Source organism: Poecilia formosa, unplaced genomic scaffold (genome assembly GCF_000485575.1).
Source record: "Poecilia formosa unplaced genomic scaffold, Poecilia_formosa-5.1.2 Scaffold20, whole genome shotgun sequence".
Taxonomy (NCBI): domain Eukaryota; kingdom Metazoa; phylum Chordata; class Actinopteri; order Cyprinodontiformes; family Poeciliidae; genus Poecilia; species Poecilia formosa.
In genome coordinates, this window is record NW_006799959.1 from 111588 (window position 1) to 130563 (window position 18976).

The following is an 18976-nucleotide window of genomic DNA, read 5'->3' on the forward strand; positions in this document are numbered from 1 at the left end:
AGATAGATAGATAGATAGATAGATAGATAGATAGATAGATAGATAGATAGATGTTTTAAGCCCCTGTAAACATCTGTGCCAAGTAAAAGGTTTTGTGTTTCTTCTGCATTTTCGCTCCATAAAACCCAACTTCATTTCATAGATTCCTTAATTCCATTTACTCTGATGCATTTAATTAAGAGTTTTGAAAAAAATACTGTTATGTGGTACTTTTTACTTTTCTAGTTGAGTAAAATTACTGGATTTTCTACCAACTGAATAAAAAACAAACTTGTTTTAGTCACAAAAATCCAAATGTATTATAATTTTAAGTAACGAGTTTGATCAGTTCATTTTTACCAAATACATTTTTACGCTGGCTACTTACTTTCACTTGAGTAAAAATATGTTGAGGTAGTGCTATAAGTTTTGGTTACACTATCCACCTCTGCTTACAAGTTTCTAATAATAAATCATCTATAAGGTTGCATTTCTCCAGTTAGAAAAAAAAATCTTCCAATCCAAGATTTGGAACATTTTGAAACTCCTCCAGGGATGCAGGGGGTTCCTCTCTGAAAAAAGACCAAAGATCACCATGTGATCCAGTGGAACCTGTTAGATTAAGTCCTGGAACCTGGAACTGGGAGCGGATGTTTGGCATACCCTGAGCAGACCGTTAAAAAGCGCCTGACACAGACAACACTTTTCACCTGGACGCCCCGGCTCCGCTCGGATCCTCTTCTCCGGCCGTCCGGCTCTGCTACTTCAAAGCATTCCTGGTGTGGAAACGGCAGCCCGGGGTGGCCCGCTCGTAACCTCCGCAGTAAATTAAGGAGAAGAGGCGAATAAAGCTGCACCTGCAGGCCTGACGTCTTCACCTTCGCACATGGAGGAGCAGTTAGGAGTCATCATCTGGAGGAAAACGCGCTGTTTAGAGCCGCACTGTCGGGAAGTCGGGCCAGAGGAATGTCAAAGGGAAATAATATATTTGTTAAACATTCAACATCTGTGAAATTGCTAAAAATAATCGACCTTTTGTGTTCACGCTGTCAAAAAAAAAAAAAATCCAAAGAGAGACATTTATTCAGCATATGTTGGTTCATTTTTTATTGGTTTACTTGAAAATCCTAATAAAAAAACACCCTTTACTCTTTAAAACGCAGTCCATCCGTGATGCAAACCCAAAATGCCTCCACGTTCTCCTTTTCACGTCACGCCGCCATTAATTTTCCCGGCGTGGACAAAAGCTTGGAGGCCTGTCGTGTCTTATCTCATGGTCCGTTCCCACAGTAGTCAGTCGACTCTGGGTAAATAACTGCGTGTCTTTAATCCTTCAGTAAATCTTACTTGAAGTCAGCAAAATGCACACAAAGGGGCATTCTTTTGTCTTTAAGAGCCTCAGGTCACACCCAGCAATACTAGAGCAGGAAAAATGTGTGGCTCTCAGATAAATCGGTGAATATATCTGGATTAGTTTAATCTTGATGGGTTTAGGATTAGGTTTAAGATAGAATCAGCTGGAAATATCAGAGGTTGGAGTAACTGCGCTCCACGCTGACTTTGTGTTTCTGCCTTTTAATCTCTTGTGGGATTGTTGTGAAAACATTATAGTCGTCCTCTGTAGCGCCTGCCAGTTGGACAAACTTCAACCTGCAGTTTGTTTCACAATAGCTGCGTTTCCATTACAACTGTGTGCAAAACTTAGTCAATATTCAGCTGGTGAAGAAAAATAAAAACATAATTTCGCAACTGATGTGTTTCCATTAAATAAGAAACACAACTGAAATAATATAATAAGCTTGTTGACATGGTAAGTCATTAAATAACTTTAATTACTACTTTTGGTTATCTGCTTCATGGTTTGCATCTGGTTGGTGATCATGTGACTTGTGTGATTGGAAAAAATGCCTTCATAGCAGTTTGCTAAATAAACCAATTTTATTTATTTATTTAGTTTACAAAACTGTGTTTTAAAAAGCAATTTCAAACAACAGTAGGGTCCATAATTAATTCATCTTAATTTAGCTGCTAAAATATAAAATACACATATAGAATACATAAATATATCTATCTATATATCTGTATCTCTCTCTCTATATATATATAGCTATAGGTAGGTGCTTTTGGGGCCCTCTTGTGGTGAAGCAGCTTATCTCGCATATTCCTTGGGCCGGCCCTGTGTAGGCCCCGTTAGCTCGTGATTAGCTTTCTTTTTGATTACAGGGATAACTTTATGCACCAACGTTGAATTAAGGTCCTATAGCAGCTACTAACATTGTAAAACAGGTATCCTTTCCACTTTTCAGAAAGACTTATTCTGATTATTGCTATTTTCAGAAAAACATTACCTTAGAAGAAATCAAATTACAGTTGACCGTTACCATTTCCAGCCGTTAGGAGGACTCTCTTCCGTCCCGCCCGGTGAGACTTCAGCGCAATCCTATTGGCTGGGACCGGCTTTGGAACCAGCCAATCAGAGCGCGGGAAGCCCAAGCCCAGCGCGGTTCATAGGAGTGTCGCTCTGCTGTTTCGGCTCCAGAAGAAAGTTGGACGTGTTCGCGGTGCGACCCTCATTCATCCGCTCAATTAACATCTAATTAGCCTTCAAAGCTGGAGCCGGGGCGGCGTGTGTCATCCATCACAGCCCGGAGAGCCTGATTACCGCTTCCCCCGGACCACCGGAGGCTGATTACCGCTCCGCCCGGACCGCTGGAGGTGAGCCGAACTCGGTTATTGTGGTTTTTGATTCAGGCTGAAGAACCTCGGTGCTTTTAACTGTCTTTTTTCCCCCTAAGATAGTGACTTAAAAATGACATTTTAGTGACAGCCAGATACTTATCCAGACAGAATAAAACCTTAGCTTCATAGTTATATTGTCTTGTGGTTTTTTTCACGCTTGTAACACTTTTTATTTACTGTCTTTGGGTTTGAGGATTGAAGTTACTGCAGTGGAAAACTGTAAATTAATATCTCATTGGGAACAATAATAAAATAGCTACATTTGATATCAATTTAATAATAAGACTCAGGTATCAAAAATATTTATAAGGAAATCATAATGACACTTCTTCTTGACTAGCTTAAATAAGAGCTACTGTTTTATTATTATTATTTCCCTAAAAGCTAAAGAAAATAAAATTATCTCCACTTTTGAGTGTTTTACCAACAATACATTTCCAACAAAAATATGTTATAAATTAACTTAAATTAAGCTTTGATGTTATTTGATGGGGAGGTACTAAGGAAATTTATATAAATTTGAAGTCTGCAGAGTTGTTTTTTAATATGAAAGCAGAAAAACGAATGTATTATGGTTGTATTTTGATTTCTTAGTCTTACTGTATAGTAATATTTGAATTTGGAGGTTGCACAATAAACGTATATATTAGTACTGTATTTTGGTTTATACATTTCATGTATTTTAATGCTTTTAAATGACCAACCAGACTGCAGTTGTGAATTAGCTCTAGAAATACACTCTTGGTGACACGCAGTTTTGAGTGCATTGTTCCTGTCAAATTAATGAAATGAAAGTGAACAGAAGTTTTGAGGTTTTTTGTTTGTTTTATTATTTTAAATGACTCCAGTTTATTTTATTATTTCAGCCTCTATGCATCACAGATCTGGAACAAACTTAAGGAAAATTGTAAAACAGCCGAAGCACCGAGTTTCTTTAAGTCCCACTAACGAACATTTTAATATGTAATCTGGGTCAAATGTAACGTTTCGATTATTGCTGACTTTTATTTTGTGCTCTTATGATGTTTGAACTGCCTCGTTGCTGAAATGTGCTGCTCAAATAAAGTCCGCCGATTTATTTTTGCAGAAATAACCTGCGCTAAACGCGGAGGAGGAGGACATGGCAGACTTTGAAATCGACGTGGAGAGCCTGGAGGCGGAGAGCGACGAGCTGCCGGAGGACTCGATGTGCTGCAGCCGGCCGGGCTCCGCGCCGATCGGCGAGGACGACGGCGACGGGGACGGCGGAAAGGGCGACGGCAAGCCGGGCCCCAGCGGCCTGAGCTCGGGCGACCAGAGGAAGCTCAGCCGTACGCCGAAATGCGCCCGCTGCCGCAACCACGGCGTGGTTTCCTGCCTGAAGGGCCACAAGCGCTTCTGCAGGTGGAGGGACTGCCAGTGCGCCAACTGCCTGCTGGTGGTGGAGAGGCAGCGGGTGATGGCGGCGCAGGTGGCCCTGAGGAGGCAGCAGGCCACGGAGGTCAGTGCAAAAACATTTTACCCCTTAAAAATGACGGCACCACTTGTACCGTTAATAAATAGTTTACATCTCATCAGTTAATCCATAAACACTTTATAAGGCAATGCATAATAATAGTTATTAAAAAGGAAGGGTCAGAAGGTGACTGTATGCCAGGGGTGTCCAAACTTTAATGAAACAGAAAATGAATCAAAAGGGCCAAACGTGGCCCCCAGGCCACAGCTTGGACATCCCTGTTGTACGCTAAAAAACATTACATTTATAAATACTTATTGTTCTTACAAGCTAGTCTGAAGTGTTTAGTACAACAACTCTAGATCCCGGGATGTTTTTTTACCCACTCAACAATAAACTAAACTTATTAGATCCAAAACTTTAAAAGGGTTCCACAGATTTGCCTTATTAAAAATAATTTTGCAAATTTTTTAATTATCTAATGGAAAAATGTAGAACACAGTTTTATCAGTTCTGGTGAATAAAGTCAGGATTTAGGTCAGGCTTTCTTTGATAATTATTGCTGTGTTTAGCTAAGTTTATTAAACTAATTAAAAGCAGATCAGGGTGAAACAAAGTTTGCTTTTGCATAAAAGTCACTGGTTCTGGAGGAGAATTAAGAAACGTGGCGATTAAAAGACGATATTTTAAAAGATGACCAATATTTTCTATTGTGAGAAGATTTTATTTGTTTGTGATCATTTTTACCAAATGAAAGACAGAAAGTCTCCATCTATACCAAATACCTGAACTGGGGGCCCAAATGTGTATCTTTCTTGAGTTGAAGTCTGAGGCCACATGTAATCAATCCAAGGCCCACAAACGGACCCCGGGCCACACTTTGGACACCCTGGTTAGATAAAATATAAGTGAACAGATTTGGCTCACTATTTGGCAAGAAACCAGTAGATTTAGATTCCGTCTCCGTCTTAATTGCATTGTTTATTATGCAATTAAAGCATAATAAAGAGTTATTAGTGATTTATAAAGTGCTTAGAGATGAATTAGTAACGTATCAATTAACTGTTTATTAACAATCAATAATGGGAGCACTATAGTAAAGTGGTACAAAATTAACAAATTAAGGAAGTACCCAAAAATTTTACTCAATTAGTAAGAGCAGCTCTACTTCACATATTTTAACTCAACTAAAAGTAAAAACTATCCATCCAAGAAATTACTCAAGAGTAAAAAAAAAGCATTTGTTAAAAAGTTTACTCAAGTACTGAGTAACTGATCAAATTATCAGTCATTTAATGTTTAAAAATCACATCATCAGACGGACCAAAATGTAAAGTTAGGTGGAAATTTAGGTGATTTTAGGACAAAAATGACAATAATTCATATAAAAAAAACAAAATCAAGCAAAAGGAAATGTTTCCAAATCAGTTTCTGTCAATGAAAAACTTTAACAGAAACTGCAGGTGTGTGTCTGAGTCCGCTGGGTTTTTGGTTAAAACATTTTTATTTTTCATTCAGTGGGAAGAAAATCCACAAATTTTACTCAAGTAAGATTAAAAAGTACAACATAGTAAACATACTTCTTGAAGTATTTTCTTTTTTCAAAAAAGCTACTCAAGTAAATGTAATTGAGTAAATGTAACTAGTTACTGCCCAACTGCAAATTAATTTCTGGTTTTTAAGGTCAGTCAGTTTATGAAATGAAGTCTAATCCCATCAGAGTTCGTTATCGGTGCTGCATGTAAACAGTTTTTGTTTCCACAAAAAGTATTTTTTACCCAAACGTCTGTTTAAGTTACAACAAACCCAAACCTGATTCTATTTATCGTTTATTTCTTATTGTGATAAGAATCTTGATTTCCAGTTAGCAACGTTTAAACTCTGCCAAACTGTCCGTGTTGTTAGTTTTACTTTTTTCTCCATTGGTTTTTCATTGAAAGTATACATAAATATAAATAAATACAAAATATGATTAAATGTTGCCATATGGCACATTCTTTATGTCGTTGGTGTCCTAAAGAAGAAAATTATATATGTATATTTTAAGTGCAGTAGACTGCATTGCACAGCAGTTATGGCCATATTTACATAAAAAATAAGCAATAGAGTTATTATCATCACTTTTACAATTTGTCGCCATGGCAACATATAACATTGTGATAATATATTAAGTCCACATCTATTTTTGACATTTTAAACTGAATCTATCTTTTACATAATAACGCAGTTATTAATTGACTCAGTTCAGTAGTTTAATAAATCAGTATAATTAATGACAGAAGCAGAAACAGAGTTCAGAGTAAATGTTCTTCATCCAGAGCCTCACTGTGTTTAACTGTCTGCAGATCCTTTACATTTAATGTTTTATAATTATTTCCCCAACCTTTAAAAATCACAACTTTAACTTTAGAAACTTTTCATTTTCTGATTTTATTTGCAGATCTTCAGCTTCTAGTTTAGGGTTTTAGCTTTTTGTTTGTTTTCTATTTTTTTTATGATTCACAAATTATTGGAGAAAAAAGTAGCAATTTTTCTCCAATAATTATAGAAAATAAAATAAAATGAATACATAAAAGTTTAGTGGTTAAAAAGAGAGAAACATCAAAAGAAGGAAAGATTTAAAATAGTAAAACTAAAATATATTTAACTTAGATTAACATCTGTGGGCATTTTATTTCCCCTATTGAGAAACCAAATAGATTTTTTTATATATATTTAAACAATTACATGTTTTATTTCTTAATGACGTGTTATAGGATGCTCATGTGAAACTAGTTCATAATGCATGAAATAAATTAAAATCATATCAATTTGCCTAATTTTTATTCAGTCTAATTTATGTACCCATACTTATTTGTCAAAATAATTATAAACATATACATTATTGTTATTAAAGAAGCCATTCAAAGCAGGAATTAATTACATCTTTTTAATCTTTACACTATTTTTATATTAAAATTTACTTTTAATGTTTGCTTTTTTCTTATTCGGGTTATACTTTTTCTTCCACCTACAGTTTGCTATAATATCGTAAATACTAATTTATGTGTTAGATTATGAGTTTAAAGCTTGTTTAACATCTAAAAGCTTAAATTAAATAGAAGATTTACATGCCGGGATTACTTTTGAGTCACTTTTTAACGCCGTAATAACAACAGAAACATGAGTTACGGCCCATTTTCCCTTAATGTTATTTTAAATTATCCAGACATTCAAGCTGAGCTCAGCTGTAACTAATCAGTTATTGCTCAAGAATCAAGAAAAACTTCCTGACATCAGGGTTTAATGTTTTTCTTTTCTGCGTTAGGATAAGAAAGGGATTTCTGGGAAACCGATTCCAGCGGAGAGGAGGATTTATCAGCGACACATCCGACCCTCGACGATGCTCGCCAAAAGCATCCTAGAAGGTAAGACGGCTGAAATATAAACCTTTCTTTGCAAATCTTCCAAAATCCCTTTTTATTCTCGTCTGTTTCTCCGTCAGTCAAAAAGACTTTAGGAAGGGATTACTGCGGCGGCAGCCCAGGGCAACATGTTGCCCTGGGGCGTGGGCCACAGATATTTATTTTATCTTCCTTTATTTTTAGTGAATGTTTGGCAGGCTTTGAACTCACTGTAAATCAATTAATTGCATTTTAAATTAAAACAAGTTCAATAATTTCCATTTGTATGATTTATTGTTTTTCCCTTTTTTTTTCCTTTTTCTACCAAAAACTTTATGATAAAACTCTTCAGTTTGGTGTTTTGGTCTCAACTAGCCCCTTTTTAAGGGTAATGTTGTTTACAGAAACTTCATAATTAATTTTATTTGTTGTTTTATTTATTTTGGATATTTAAAATATCATCCAGTGTTTAAATGTTCATTAGAACTTAAAGTTTATTGACAGGGTATTCTTGCGTTATTGTGCAATTTTTACTATTATTTTACTTAGATGGTTTCAAAACAGAAGACCACGTGAAATATTTGTTGATGTTTTGCTCTTCCAAAATGTCTGTCTGGATTGATTTGTGGCTAAAAGTGTTGATTGTGTCTTTTTTTTTCACCAATAAGGAAAAGAATAAAAACTAAAAACCTGGTAAACTGAGAATCTTCAGACATGTTTGGTTTGAGACAATAAAACAAACATTTTTGCAAATAGTGGCGGTTTTTGATATGGGCAGTTACCCAGGGCGGCATCAGAAAGGGGTGGAACACCTAATAACCAGAAAATAAAATCTGTCTCATCTGTCAGTTGTCTCCTGAACATGTTTGCTACTGTTTGTAAGCATGTGTAGTGGAGTAAGTTTCCCTTAGATGCAGTTGAGTACTGGGAGATTGTTACCTGCCTTCTGCAGCGTAAAACAGACAAAATCAGATAATTTCTTGTATTTTGATTGGTTGGAGTGCGGCAGAAGGAGGGACTTGCTCCGACCGCCATTCCTTCAAGAAGCACAACTGCGTACATATTTGTATTTCAAGCTTACATTAAGCACAGTGATTAATCTCAAATCTGACTAATCGTGATTAATCGGAGCAAAACAGTCAGATTAATCTGATGTCATTTCTATCGATTGGTAGCACTAATTTAAAGTCAGTTGTTTTTCTGTATCGGATCGGTATCAGCTGGTACTAAACATCAGATATGGGTATCGGAAGTGAAAAAAGTGGATATCTGTAATTTGCGTTAAAAACTTTTTCCTTAGCAGATAAAACTTTCTTCATTCTTGCAACATGTGAGCCACTGTTCGTTGAGAGGAACTGACCGATTTAAACGTGCAAATTTTGACTTGCTAACGTGTTCCAATGTCTTTTTCTGTGCTAACAGGATACCGTCCGGTGCAGCCGGATCCGTTCCTGGCGCCCAACGCCGCCCTTCCTCCGCCGCTGAGCGACCGCATGAGGAAGAGGAGGGCCTTCGCCGACAAGGAGCTGGAGACCATCATGCTGGAGCGCGAGTACAAAGAGCGGGAGGTTCTGGAGAGCAACCAGGCAGCCGCCGGGCCGCTGCTGTTCCCGGCCAGCCTGGTCCACCACGCCGCCGCCGCAGAGTTCAGCGCCTACAAGGCCGGCTTCTCTCCGGCGCCTCAGGTGGAGCATCAACCCAAAGATCTGTGCGGCTTCCTGGGCTCCGGCTGCCTGGACCTGCCAGCGCCGTATCCCAGCAGTGCCGCCAACGTCGAGTTGATCTCCTCCAACGTCAGCGTGGCCACCACCTACCGCCATTATCCGCTGCAGCCGTCACGCGGCGCCAACCCCGGCGGCGGCGGTTTTGTGATGTGGCCCCGCGGCGCCACCAACCTGGGGGACGCTCTGCTGTATCAGCAGTGCCTGTTCAACGCCACGGCGGTGCAGAACATGAAGCCGGGCGCCGTGTGGGAGCCTAAAGTGATGCCTGCCGAGAGCCAGCCGCCGGAGCAGGAGGCGGCGGCCGCGCTCGCCGCCAAACTGGAGGGGTCCCGAGCAGCCGCCCTACTGGACCCCAAACCTCCCAGCGCCTCCCAAATGAAGGAGTGCTCGGCCTTCTCTCCTCCAAAACGCAGCTTCGGACTCTCCTTCCCCAGCAACAGTCATTCCCACAACCCGAAGCTGAGCAAGGACGGCGCTAAGCTGTCCATGAAACTCGACTCCTTCCACAGCCTGGTCCAGAACTCGCGGGCGGGGAAACCCGGCGGGCCGGACCTGAGAGCGCCGTACTGCAGGGAGCTGCTGGAGGAGGCGGCGCGCAAGTTCAGGGAGGGAAACGGCAAGGACGTATCGACCAAACCCATGGGGAACAAAATGGCGTCCGGCGAGTCTCTGTCCTTCTCGGTGGAGGCCATATTGAAGCGGCCGGCGGTGAGCCGAGCATTCCACTGACTCTGACCAGGATCCATTTTTTTGCACTACAAAACGTTTTGGGCTCAAATGAAAACACATGCACTGCTTAAAAAAAACAGTGTGAACTTTGTTTCTCTGTAACATAAATGTACAGGATATGATATTTTACATGTGCATGTTTTAATAACGTTATTGTATAGAGTATTTAAACCGATGTTTATCGTTTCTCATGTCAATAAACTGTAAAAATCATCTCAATTTTATTTTCAACTTGAATAAAAGCAAGAGTTTTAATGCCACTGCAAAATATCTAAAAATATTTAAATTACTGATTACACAACAAATGTTTCAACACTTAAAAACTGAATTTTAATTTACAGTTTTACCAAATGCACTAAATGACCTCATTATCAAATGAGATGGAAATTATTTTTAACTAAGGCTGAAACGATTAATCAGATTAATTGATTAATTAAATAACTGATTTAGTCATTGATTAATCGCTAACTGGAGCATTCAGACTCAAAACCCATTAACTGACGGGACAATGTACCCAGAGCAGCAGTTAAGCCAAAACTGTACCAAACATGTATATATTGATTGATTTGTTGATTGATTGATTGATATATTGCATTTATGATAAAAAAACATTTTTTTTCCTGTAATGTTCTACTCAGATTTCTTTAGGTGGCAATTTTAATTTCATCTGTTTGAAAATCTGCAAAAAATAACAAAAAAACTTCTAATCACATTTTTCTGTCCAATTATTAATCAGAATAATTACTGATCGAACTTTTCACATGTACATATTTATGTATTTTTTAGCTGCAATATATCTTTTGCTACAAATGATCAATGATTCACTAAAGGAATATACGTTATTGTATTTATGCAATAAAATGTAATTATTTATTTACACTTTTAATGTATTTCTAGTGTTTTATAAAAAGACCAGTGATTTAATCAAAAATGTGTAGAATGGGCCATTTTTACGTTTAATCGATTAACCGTCAGAATAATTGCTATAGCCTATAGCTGTAACCCTACAATTAACTTTTCAGTCAAAATGTATTTATTTTGCACAACTGTCGTCCCTCAACTAAATCTAAAAATCGGAGGAGCAAAATAACTCAACTATAATTAAGAGTGGATCGATAATTGTCTATTTCATGTTTTAAATCACAGCAATAATGTTTGGATTATGTTACAGTTGTTAAACATGAATCATTAAGATACGAACAGCAGAGGCAGATCCGATAATTTATGGGAAAATAAAACTAACAATGCGGCAGCATCTTCCCTGTAATTCATTAAGTGTGTCAAATAAATGTCACAGCCAATTACGGAGATCCTCCAACAAAAAGCACCAGCTAATCACTCAGCTGAAAATAATTAGAGGGTGTAACAGATTGCTTTTTATCCACAAACACACACAGATCGCTGCGGCAACACGCAGTGTTTGCGGATTAACCGCTCTTCGGGGGTTTGAAACGCGACGCGAGGCCATAAATCTGAAAGCAGCGTCACCTCATCGCTCAGGATGTGTGTGTCTGCGCTCTCAGCATGTGTGTGCGCGCGCGCGCGCGCGCGCGCGTGTGTGTGTGTGTGTGTGTTGCAAGACAACTCCAAACGCAGGTTTCACTTGAACTGGTGAACACTGATCCGTGCAAAGATGAAAAGTCAGGAGAAAAAAAGAGACAAAAACTCACTAATCTCTCATTTCTGCCGTCAGTTTTCGCGTTTTATCGGCGTGATTTTGCAGTTCAGCGTTTTACCTTTAAGCTCAAACAGAGAAGCCATGACAGCGGGAAATGAGAATAGATTTAACCTCACGTTGATGATGTTTTTTAGTGTCAGGAGTCACTTTAGGTAGAATTTTCTTTTAATTATGGTGAAGGAGTTTTAATTTAGAGCCGCTCTGATTTTTCTGTGTAAACATATATATAAATATATTGACATACTGCTACTCTTATCTGAGTTCTAATTCTACTGATCCTCAGGTATTTTTATATAAACAATCCATGTTTGAACATGCTGATGTTTACGACCACATATTAAAGCTGTTGTAGACAGAAAAAAGTAACTTTTCATCTAAAAATCTCAGAAATTTTCTTTAAAAAAAAAAAAACGTGGAAATTTCTAACAATAAAAAGTTGAGAAAAAAAATAACTGAAATTTTGAGATTAATTTCAGAAATTGTCTAAAAAATAGTGAAAATTTCTGAATTTGAAAAGTTGCACATTTTCCCCAGTGCTAACTAGAAACATCAAATCAGAGCCAAGAGGAGGGTCTTAATGCTGTCAATCACTTCCATGTGGCGCTGCTCCACCTTCTCTGCTACGCTGCTGCTAGCATAGCCTGTTGTGAATGCTAAGGCTAGTTAGCATAGCCACCAATGGCGGCGAATAAACGTTTTTTCTGTAATGGTGAGTTGTTTCTCCGCCATTTGCACATTTAGCAGCGAGTACATGAGGATGATTGACAGCACTAAGACCCGCCTCCTGGCTCTGATTGGTTGTTTTTTGTGCATTTTTTCAGATGCCAGTAGCAGCTCAAGGAAGAGGTGGAGGAGATTGATCTTTTCTGTCTCAAAAAATAAAAGTCTTTCTAAAATAAAAGTTAGAAACTGCATCTTTAATGTATGTTAAGACATATTTGTTGTTTTAACTATTGAAATATACAGTTAAAAGGGTTTTTTATCCATAAATTTTAGGTTTCGTGGATGGTTCTGATCGGTAACGCCCACAAAAACCGGGGATCAATAGCTGGTTTTATCTCCATTGTTTGAATAACTAGTGTACATCCATGCAGAGGAAACTCATTTCAGCTGCTTGTATCCATGACGTTGTCCTTTTGTTCTTGACCATAGATGAGGGTAGGAACATAAATCGACCGGTAAATTGAGAGCTTCACCTTTAAGTTTCACAGTCAGGCTGGTAGATTTGGGTCGTTGTCATGTTTCAGGGTCCAGGTTTATTTCAGGTTTTATTGTTTTTACAGATTGTCTCAGCTTTCTGATACACGGTTAAATTCATGGTGGATTCTTTAACGGTGAGCTGGTCAGATCCTGCTGCTGAAAAGCATCCCAAACCATGACGCTCCCACCTCCATGCTTCAGTGGCTATGCCGTACGTTTCCTGGAATGCTAACATCTGGTTTATGCCAAATATGTCTTTTATCCTGAAGTTTAATAATAAATCAAAGAGTTAAGGTCTGTGTCTTTCTGGCAAACTTTAGTCTGACCTTCATGTTTGTTTTTTCAGAGTAAAAGTTTCCTCCTTCTACACCTTAGCATAACAGATACATTTTCTGATTTTGTACAGACATGCATTTTTGCATCAACGTTAGCAACAGCCTGCTTTGGGTCTGAATATGCTGTATTAACTGCAGCTGTGTTTCCATTTGTTGCTATAATGCTAATGTAAAAGAAAAAACAATTTCACAACTGTGGTTTTTCTGTTAAATAAGAAATTAAAATAAAATCATATGTGAATAAGCTTGTTCATGGAATAAGTCATTAAAAGTCATGACAGCAATGGATGTAAACAGTTAGTTGAGATTATTTTGATCCATCAGCCAATCAGAGGAAACATCAGCGTCTTATTCAGGTGCTGGAGAGACAAGCCCCACCTACTTGGGAGCGGCTGCGTATGTGACGTTTGGGAAATTATAGTCAGTGATTTTCCAGAAGAGTTGTGGATTCAACACGTTGGAATGACACACAACTTTTTATGAACTGTGCTACGCTTTGAGTTCAAAGGACCAAAACAAACCATCATCTTCCTACCACTTCCTGTCGTCTTCTTTGTCATTTCCGCCAGTAGTAACACCCAGTCGTTGATTATGTGACTCGTGATGCGAATAAAGTGTTTTGTGGAACACAGATATTTCAATACGGCTGAAAATCCACCTCATTGTAGCACAAAAAGCTTTTTTATTGAAAAATGTGAGATTTTTCAAAATAAACAAACTTGATACAATCTCATATTCTGGTTCCAGCAGCAGCTTTCCAGTAGAAACAGGAAGAGCAGTTCGGCTAAGTCACATTTACAGCCTTAAAGTATCAAATCTTGAGATACGCTGAAGCACAATAACGACCTTGGAGGGTTTTATGACTGCAGTCGTCTGCACAGCAGAAGGTGACAATGTTTGTCTCCACTAACTGCCACTGATAAGCATCTGCTGAAGGCCTTTCTCCTGTTTCATTCCCAAAGTGTGAGATTTAACACGTCAGCAGAGGGAACTGGACCGCCGACTCGCCTCCTCCTCTTATCTACAGCTGGAGTTCACACAGTAGCATTTTGTTTACAGCATGCAGGTGTTGTTTGCCATTTACAGACTTCAGTGACTTACCTCCATGCTGTGAGGTTAGGGAATGAAACACACACACACAAACACACACAACAGTATACGTAGCTCGTATTTCAAGACAAAGAAGAAAAAGACAAGAAAGAAAAGTCAGAGTATGTTTGTTGTTTGTACACACAAAAGTGTTGGATGTCACTAAGTCAGCACTTAGAAATAAAAAAAAACCTCCATCAAGACGCAAAGTCATAAATGTGTCACGTAGGCAGAGGAAGTTTTCATGTCAACATAAGTGATGACCCAACATGTGCAATTCTTGATTCATTACAATATTTTCCCCATTATTTTCATTCCTTGTTGCTTGGTTGAGAAGCATTTTAGTTTGATTTTCAAAAGATAAAATGGAGTCTTTTTATTGTTTCAGCAAAACAGATATCACATCACAACGCGATTCAAATGCAACAGATACACGATCAGTATCAATAGATAATCAATTTTATAAAATGTTCACTGAACTCTGAGCCAGAACCGCACAGCATTCTGGGAAATGTAGGTAGAGGAAAGACGTTAGCCGCTCAAACTCTCACAGTGAGCTAAGCTAGGTTGGTGAAATCAACAAAACTCACTCACTCTTTGGTTACCTAGCAACTCACTCACTCTTTGGTTACCTAGCAACTCATTCACTCTTTGGTTACGCTTCAACACAAAAAACAAAATAAATACCAGACTTTAGGCTGTTGTCATCCAGTTTTTGGTAAAAAATGGATGACAAGGTGATGCTGCGCTGAGTCTGTAATTTTAATCCAGTTAATAGAAACATGCAGAAACCCCTCATTCTGGCAAAACAGCCATAAACATATGAGACACAAACCAGGCTAAATGAAAATAAAATGATGTAATGTGGATTTTCCCTGCTTGGATACAACGGCTCTATTCTTCTCCTGCCCTGCTGCCCATATAGCCCCTGGCTGCCCTTCCAGTGACTATGTGTTTGCTTTATTGCTTTATCACCACCAGAGTTGTCTCAACCCAAAACACACGCCTATGAACCCTTCGCCAGGTGTTAATCCAGCCATCCATCCCACTGTTGCCGTTGTCACGCCACAAACTTTCAGCTCATCTGATACGCTACAATCCTCTGCACATTAAGACTCTATTAGGCACCACAAAGTCAAACACAAACACACATTCACAGCACAGCATCGCACGGTGGGTTGTTTTGACTCTGGGAATAAATGGCACATGCGGTATTTTGCATTGGCGGTTAGTGGCCGTGAAAGGAAGGCGAGGATGCCCATTCATTTTCACCCACGCTGTTTCTTTCAGACAGGGTTGCCAGATCTGACTGACGGTTTTCAGCACAAAACGACGAAAAACCCAATAAAGTCCAAAAAATAAAAAATCCCAGCACAAATCTCAACCTAGAGTGAAATTCATGTTGATGGCGCCACATACAGTCATATATAGATGATCCACAACAGTTTTGGTTGTACTTTGAACACAATGAGACTTGAGTTTTTTCTGTCATTATGTCCTTTTAAATCACAATGTTGCCGTGGGATTTCTGTTTTACAGTACCACTAAACATGTTTCCACAACTGATGGTAGACTCGATTCAATTGGGACCAAATTTGCAACATTTGTTAAATTTTCAGCTGCTGTGGTTCACTTTCCCACTGCACCGCGTCAAATGATCCAAACTAATTGAAAACCTGTTCCCCTCCTCACCTGTGGGGGCGCTACACCCAGAACTACCAAAGAAAATGACACACAAACATCTAAAGAAGACCAGCTCAACTTCCTACTTCACAAAATGTTAACAAAACTGGAGTACGATCAGGTTTTAGCGGTTGTAGGATTACTTATTTGCTGTTTCTTTTGCTAACGCTAGTTAGCATTTGTTTTGGATGTATTTACTCAGAATTCACTGCTTTTGGAGCAGTTTCCGGTTCACTTAATATTCATATATGCAGTCAAACCGCACCCGAGTTCACTTTATCTGAACTGAGAGTTTTGTAGACAGACCAGAGATTGCTTTTTTGGTCTGATTATCACATTCACACTGATGCAAATGAACAGGACTTTCGAGCTAAACGAGCCAGAGTTTGATTAAAGCGGACTAAAAAGAGTCTACTAGTGTGCATTTTATTTAAAAATGTGCGTTCCTGTCACACATTCACAACTATTTTGAAAGAAATTTCCCTGAAACCTTTCTAAAAACCCACCAAATGTTGTGAAAAGGAACAAGCTTTTTTTCCCCAGCCACATGAGTTCAAAAGCAGAAATTTGCCCAATCTGGCAACCCGGCTTTCAGCATCTACCAGCAGCAACGCTGGGATCCTGCATTCCTTCCCAGCACCTTGTAATCCAATAAGAAATGTGTAGCACTGCTGCCTTTTGACAAGCAGCTCCACTTAATTACCATGTTGTGGGGCTGACAGGCCTTAGGGGGGCCGGTCGGACCAAAAGGAGGGTCATCGCTGGTTCAAAGTTGCTGGGAACATCCTGGAAACTCATTCAAAGTAATAATTTAAATGTATAATATGAAATAAAACCCCAGGAACTTTTGGTTTTGCTGTGAGGGCAGAAGTTGATCTCTAGGCCAAACGTTTTGCCAAGTGGGCCAAAGTTGTAGACTCTGAAGTAGTTGGGGGCCAAAACAAACCCAAACTAAAATCAAGCAAATAAAGTAGATCAATATTTAATGAAGCTCCAAAACTCAAAAACAACTTTTATGCCGGGTGTAGATAGTAAATTTCCATCAAAAACTAAAAACATTTGTGATTAATCTCATAAATTTTTTTAGAAAACTTTGAAATTTTCTAAATTTTCTTAATTTAGAATGTGAGCTGTATTAAAAGAAATATGTCTAGTTTTCAGTTTCTTTGGGTTCGATTGAATACATTTATTTTCAGCAATAAGATCAGGATTTGGGTCACTTTGGCTATATTTAGCCAAGTTTAAGAAAAAGTACAAGCTAATTTGAGTGCAGCAAAGTCAGCTTTTCAGTACAAGTCTCGGTTTTACTTTTTTAAAATCTGGCAACAAAAAGACAAATACATTGTGTTGTACTTCACATTTTCCTGTGTAAGAAAATTATGTTGGTAACAATTTTTATCTTGATTACAAATCAGAAATGTCTCCATTTGCATCTCTGGGCCAAATCTGTATAATTTTTGAATTGCAGGGGCCACACAAAATCAGTCCAAGGGCCACAAACCCATCCTCTGGGCTTTATTTTTAATGTTCACACGCAAAAGCAAAGTGAAGGCACAGAAAAAATTGGCTGTCATTTTTTTCAAGGTTGCAAATGGGAGCCAGCCTCTGCATGTTGAGGCATCAAAACTCAGAATGAAACAAGAAAAGGAAAGGTTCAATTTCTGACTCATTAGTAAGGCTTGTTGAACCTGCACAGCACCATAAACATGTTTATTTAAGCTAAAGTACAGCCAGCTGGCATGCGTCCAGTGACTAAATTACCCTTTAAAGTAACAGACGAGACAAGGTCAATGGAAAGGGCAAAAAGAAAAAATCCTTTCTATATTTATGTTTCGCAAGAATCACAGCTGAACCTTTACGCCTGCAACGTTTTTGAAAACATAATTATTTCAAAATGTTTTCCACCTTTAATGTGACATTTATCTTGTATCTGCAGTTAGAAAATTAAAGACAGTACAGCTTCAGTTCATCAGACCTGAACATCCGGAGTCACACAAAGACAGCTACAAAGTCAGTCTTCTGTCACCTGCAGAACTAATGTTGCATTGATTACTGCAACAGTTGGTTTATGGTTTATGTTTTTTGGTGTAAAGCACCTTGAGCTGCCTTGTTGCTGAAATGAGCTATATAAATAAAGCTTTACTTAACTTTAATGCAACTTACAGGAGCAATGCAGGATGATCAAGTCAAGGAAAGCAGATAGTGAGTGGAAGAATCCAGCAATGACTAATGAAAGGTTTGTATGATAAAGTAGTGCTGGAAAGTGACAATGAAACCAAAGGAATAAATCAGAGGAAATGAGCAGGGAAGCTGAATGAGGGAGACTAACTAGTTAAGCTAGTTACTCTCTAGCATAACTAGTTTCCATTACAAATCTGCACAAAACTTTGTTGATATTCTGCTAAAGTCAGAAAAACACAATTTTGCAATTGCTGAGTTTCCTTTAAATGAAGTTAAAATCAGATGTGAACAAGTTTGTTCATGTGATACATCATTAAAAAAAACATGATGCGCCATTATCGTTCAGCTACTTCCAGTCATCTTCGTAGTTTCTGCCAGTAGAAACATCCTGCTGTTCGTCATGTGACTCATGGGACATGAAAAGTGTGTAGCAGTTTTTACGAAACAGAATCATAAAAAGATGAAGGACGCTAAGAAAAAAGAAAGCACAAGTAGTGGTGCAGATTCTGTAGAGAAGTCTGTTTGGATGCATAGTCAGAACTGATTGGGATGTGATGCACTTTAGTGACAAAAACTTATTTCATAACAACATAAATATGAGTTTTGTCTGTTATTTTTGTCCGGATTTATCGTATCTGACTTCTTCTAGTGTAGAATTATGAAGCATGTCTCATGTAACGTGACGTAAAGGTTGGAGAAAATGCAAATCATTTATGATTTAGTTCCACAAATCAGACTTTTTGCGGTGGGTGAAAAGATTGGAATTGGGTCGAATTTACCTGCCAAAGAAACTATAAACCGAGCAGAAAAGACCTGACAAT

General features: G+C 38.4%; 1 protein-coding gene and 1 long non-coding RNA gene across 3 annotated transcripts in view; one reads left to right on the top strand and one right to left on the bottom strand.

Annotated features, from left to right (window-relative positions):
* The window catches only part of LOC107835745 (uncharacterized), a 19505-nt gene extending 17097 nt beyond the window's left edge, over window positions 1-2408 (bottom strand). For both annotated transcript variants that reach the window (XR_001661561.1, XR_001661560.1), the window contains exons 1-2: window positions 2328-2408; window positions 690-891 (exon numbers count right to left, since the gene is read on the bottom strand). This is a non-coding gene — a long non-coding RNA (uncharacterized LOC107835745). The remainder of the gene's footprint in view (window positions 1-689; window positions 892-2327) is intronic.
* A 115-nt stretch (window positions 2409-2523) lies between these two features.
* On the top strand, window positions 2524-10208 carry dmrt2a (doublesex and mab-3 related transcription factor 2a). Its single transcript, XM_007547343.2, has 4 exons — window positions 2524-2694; window positions 3806-4198; window positions 7461-7560; window positions 8959-10208. Exons 2-4 carry the CDS (start codon window positions 3839-3841, stop codon window positions 9987-9989), a joined length of 1491 nt encoding a protein of 496 aa, XP_007547405.1. The 5' UTR covers window positions 2524-2694; window positions 3806-3838; the 3' UTR covers window positions 9990-10208.
* Window positions 10209-18976: the final 8768 nt, after the last annotated feature.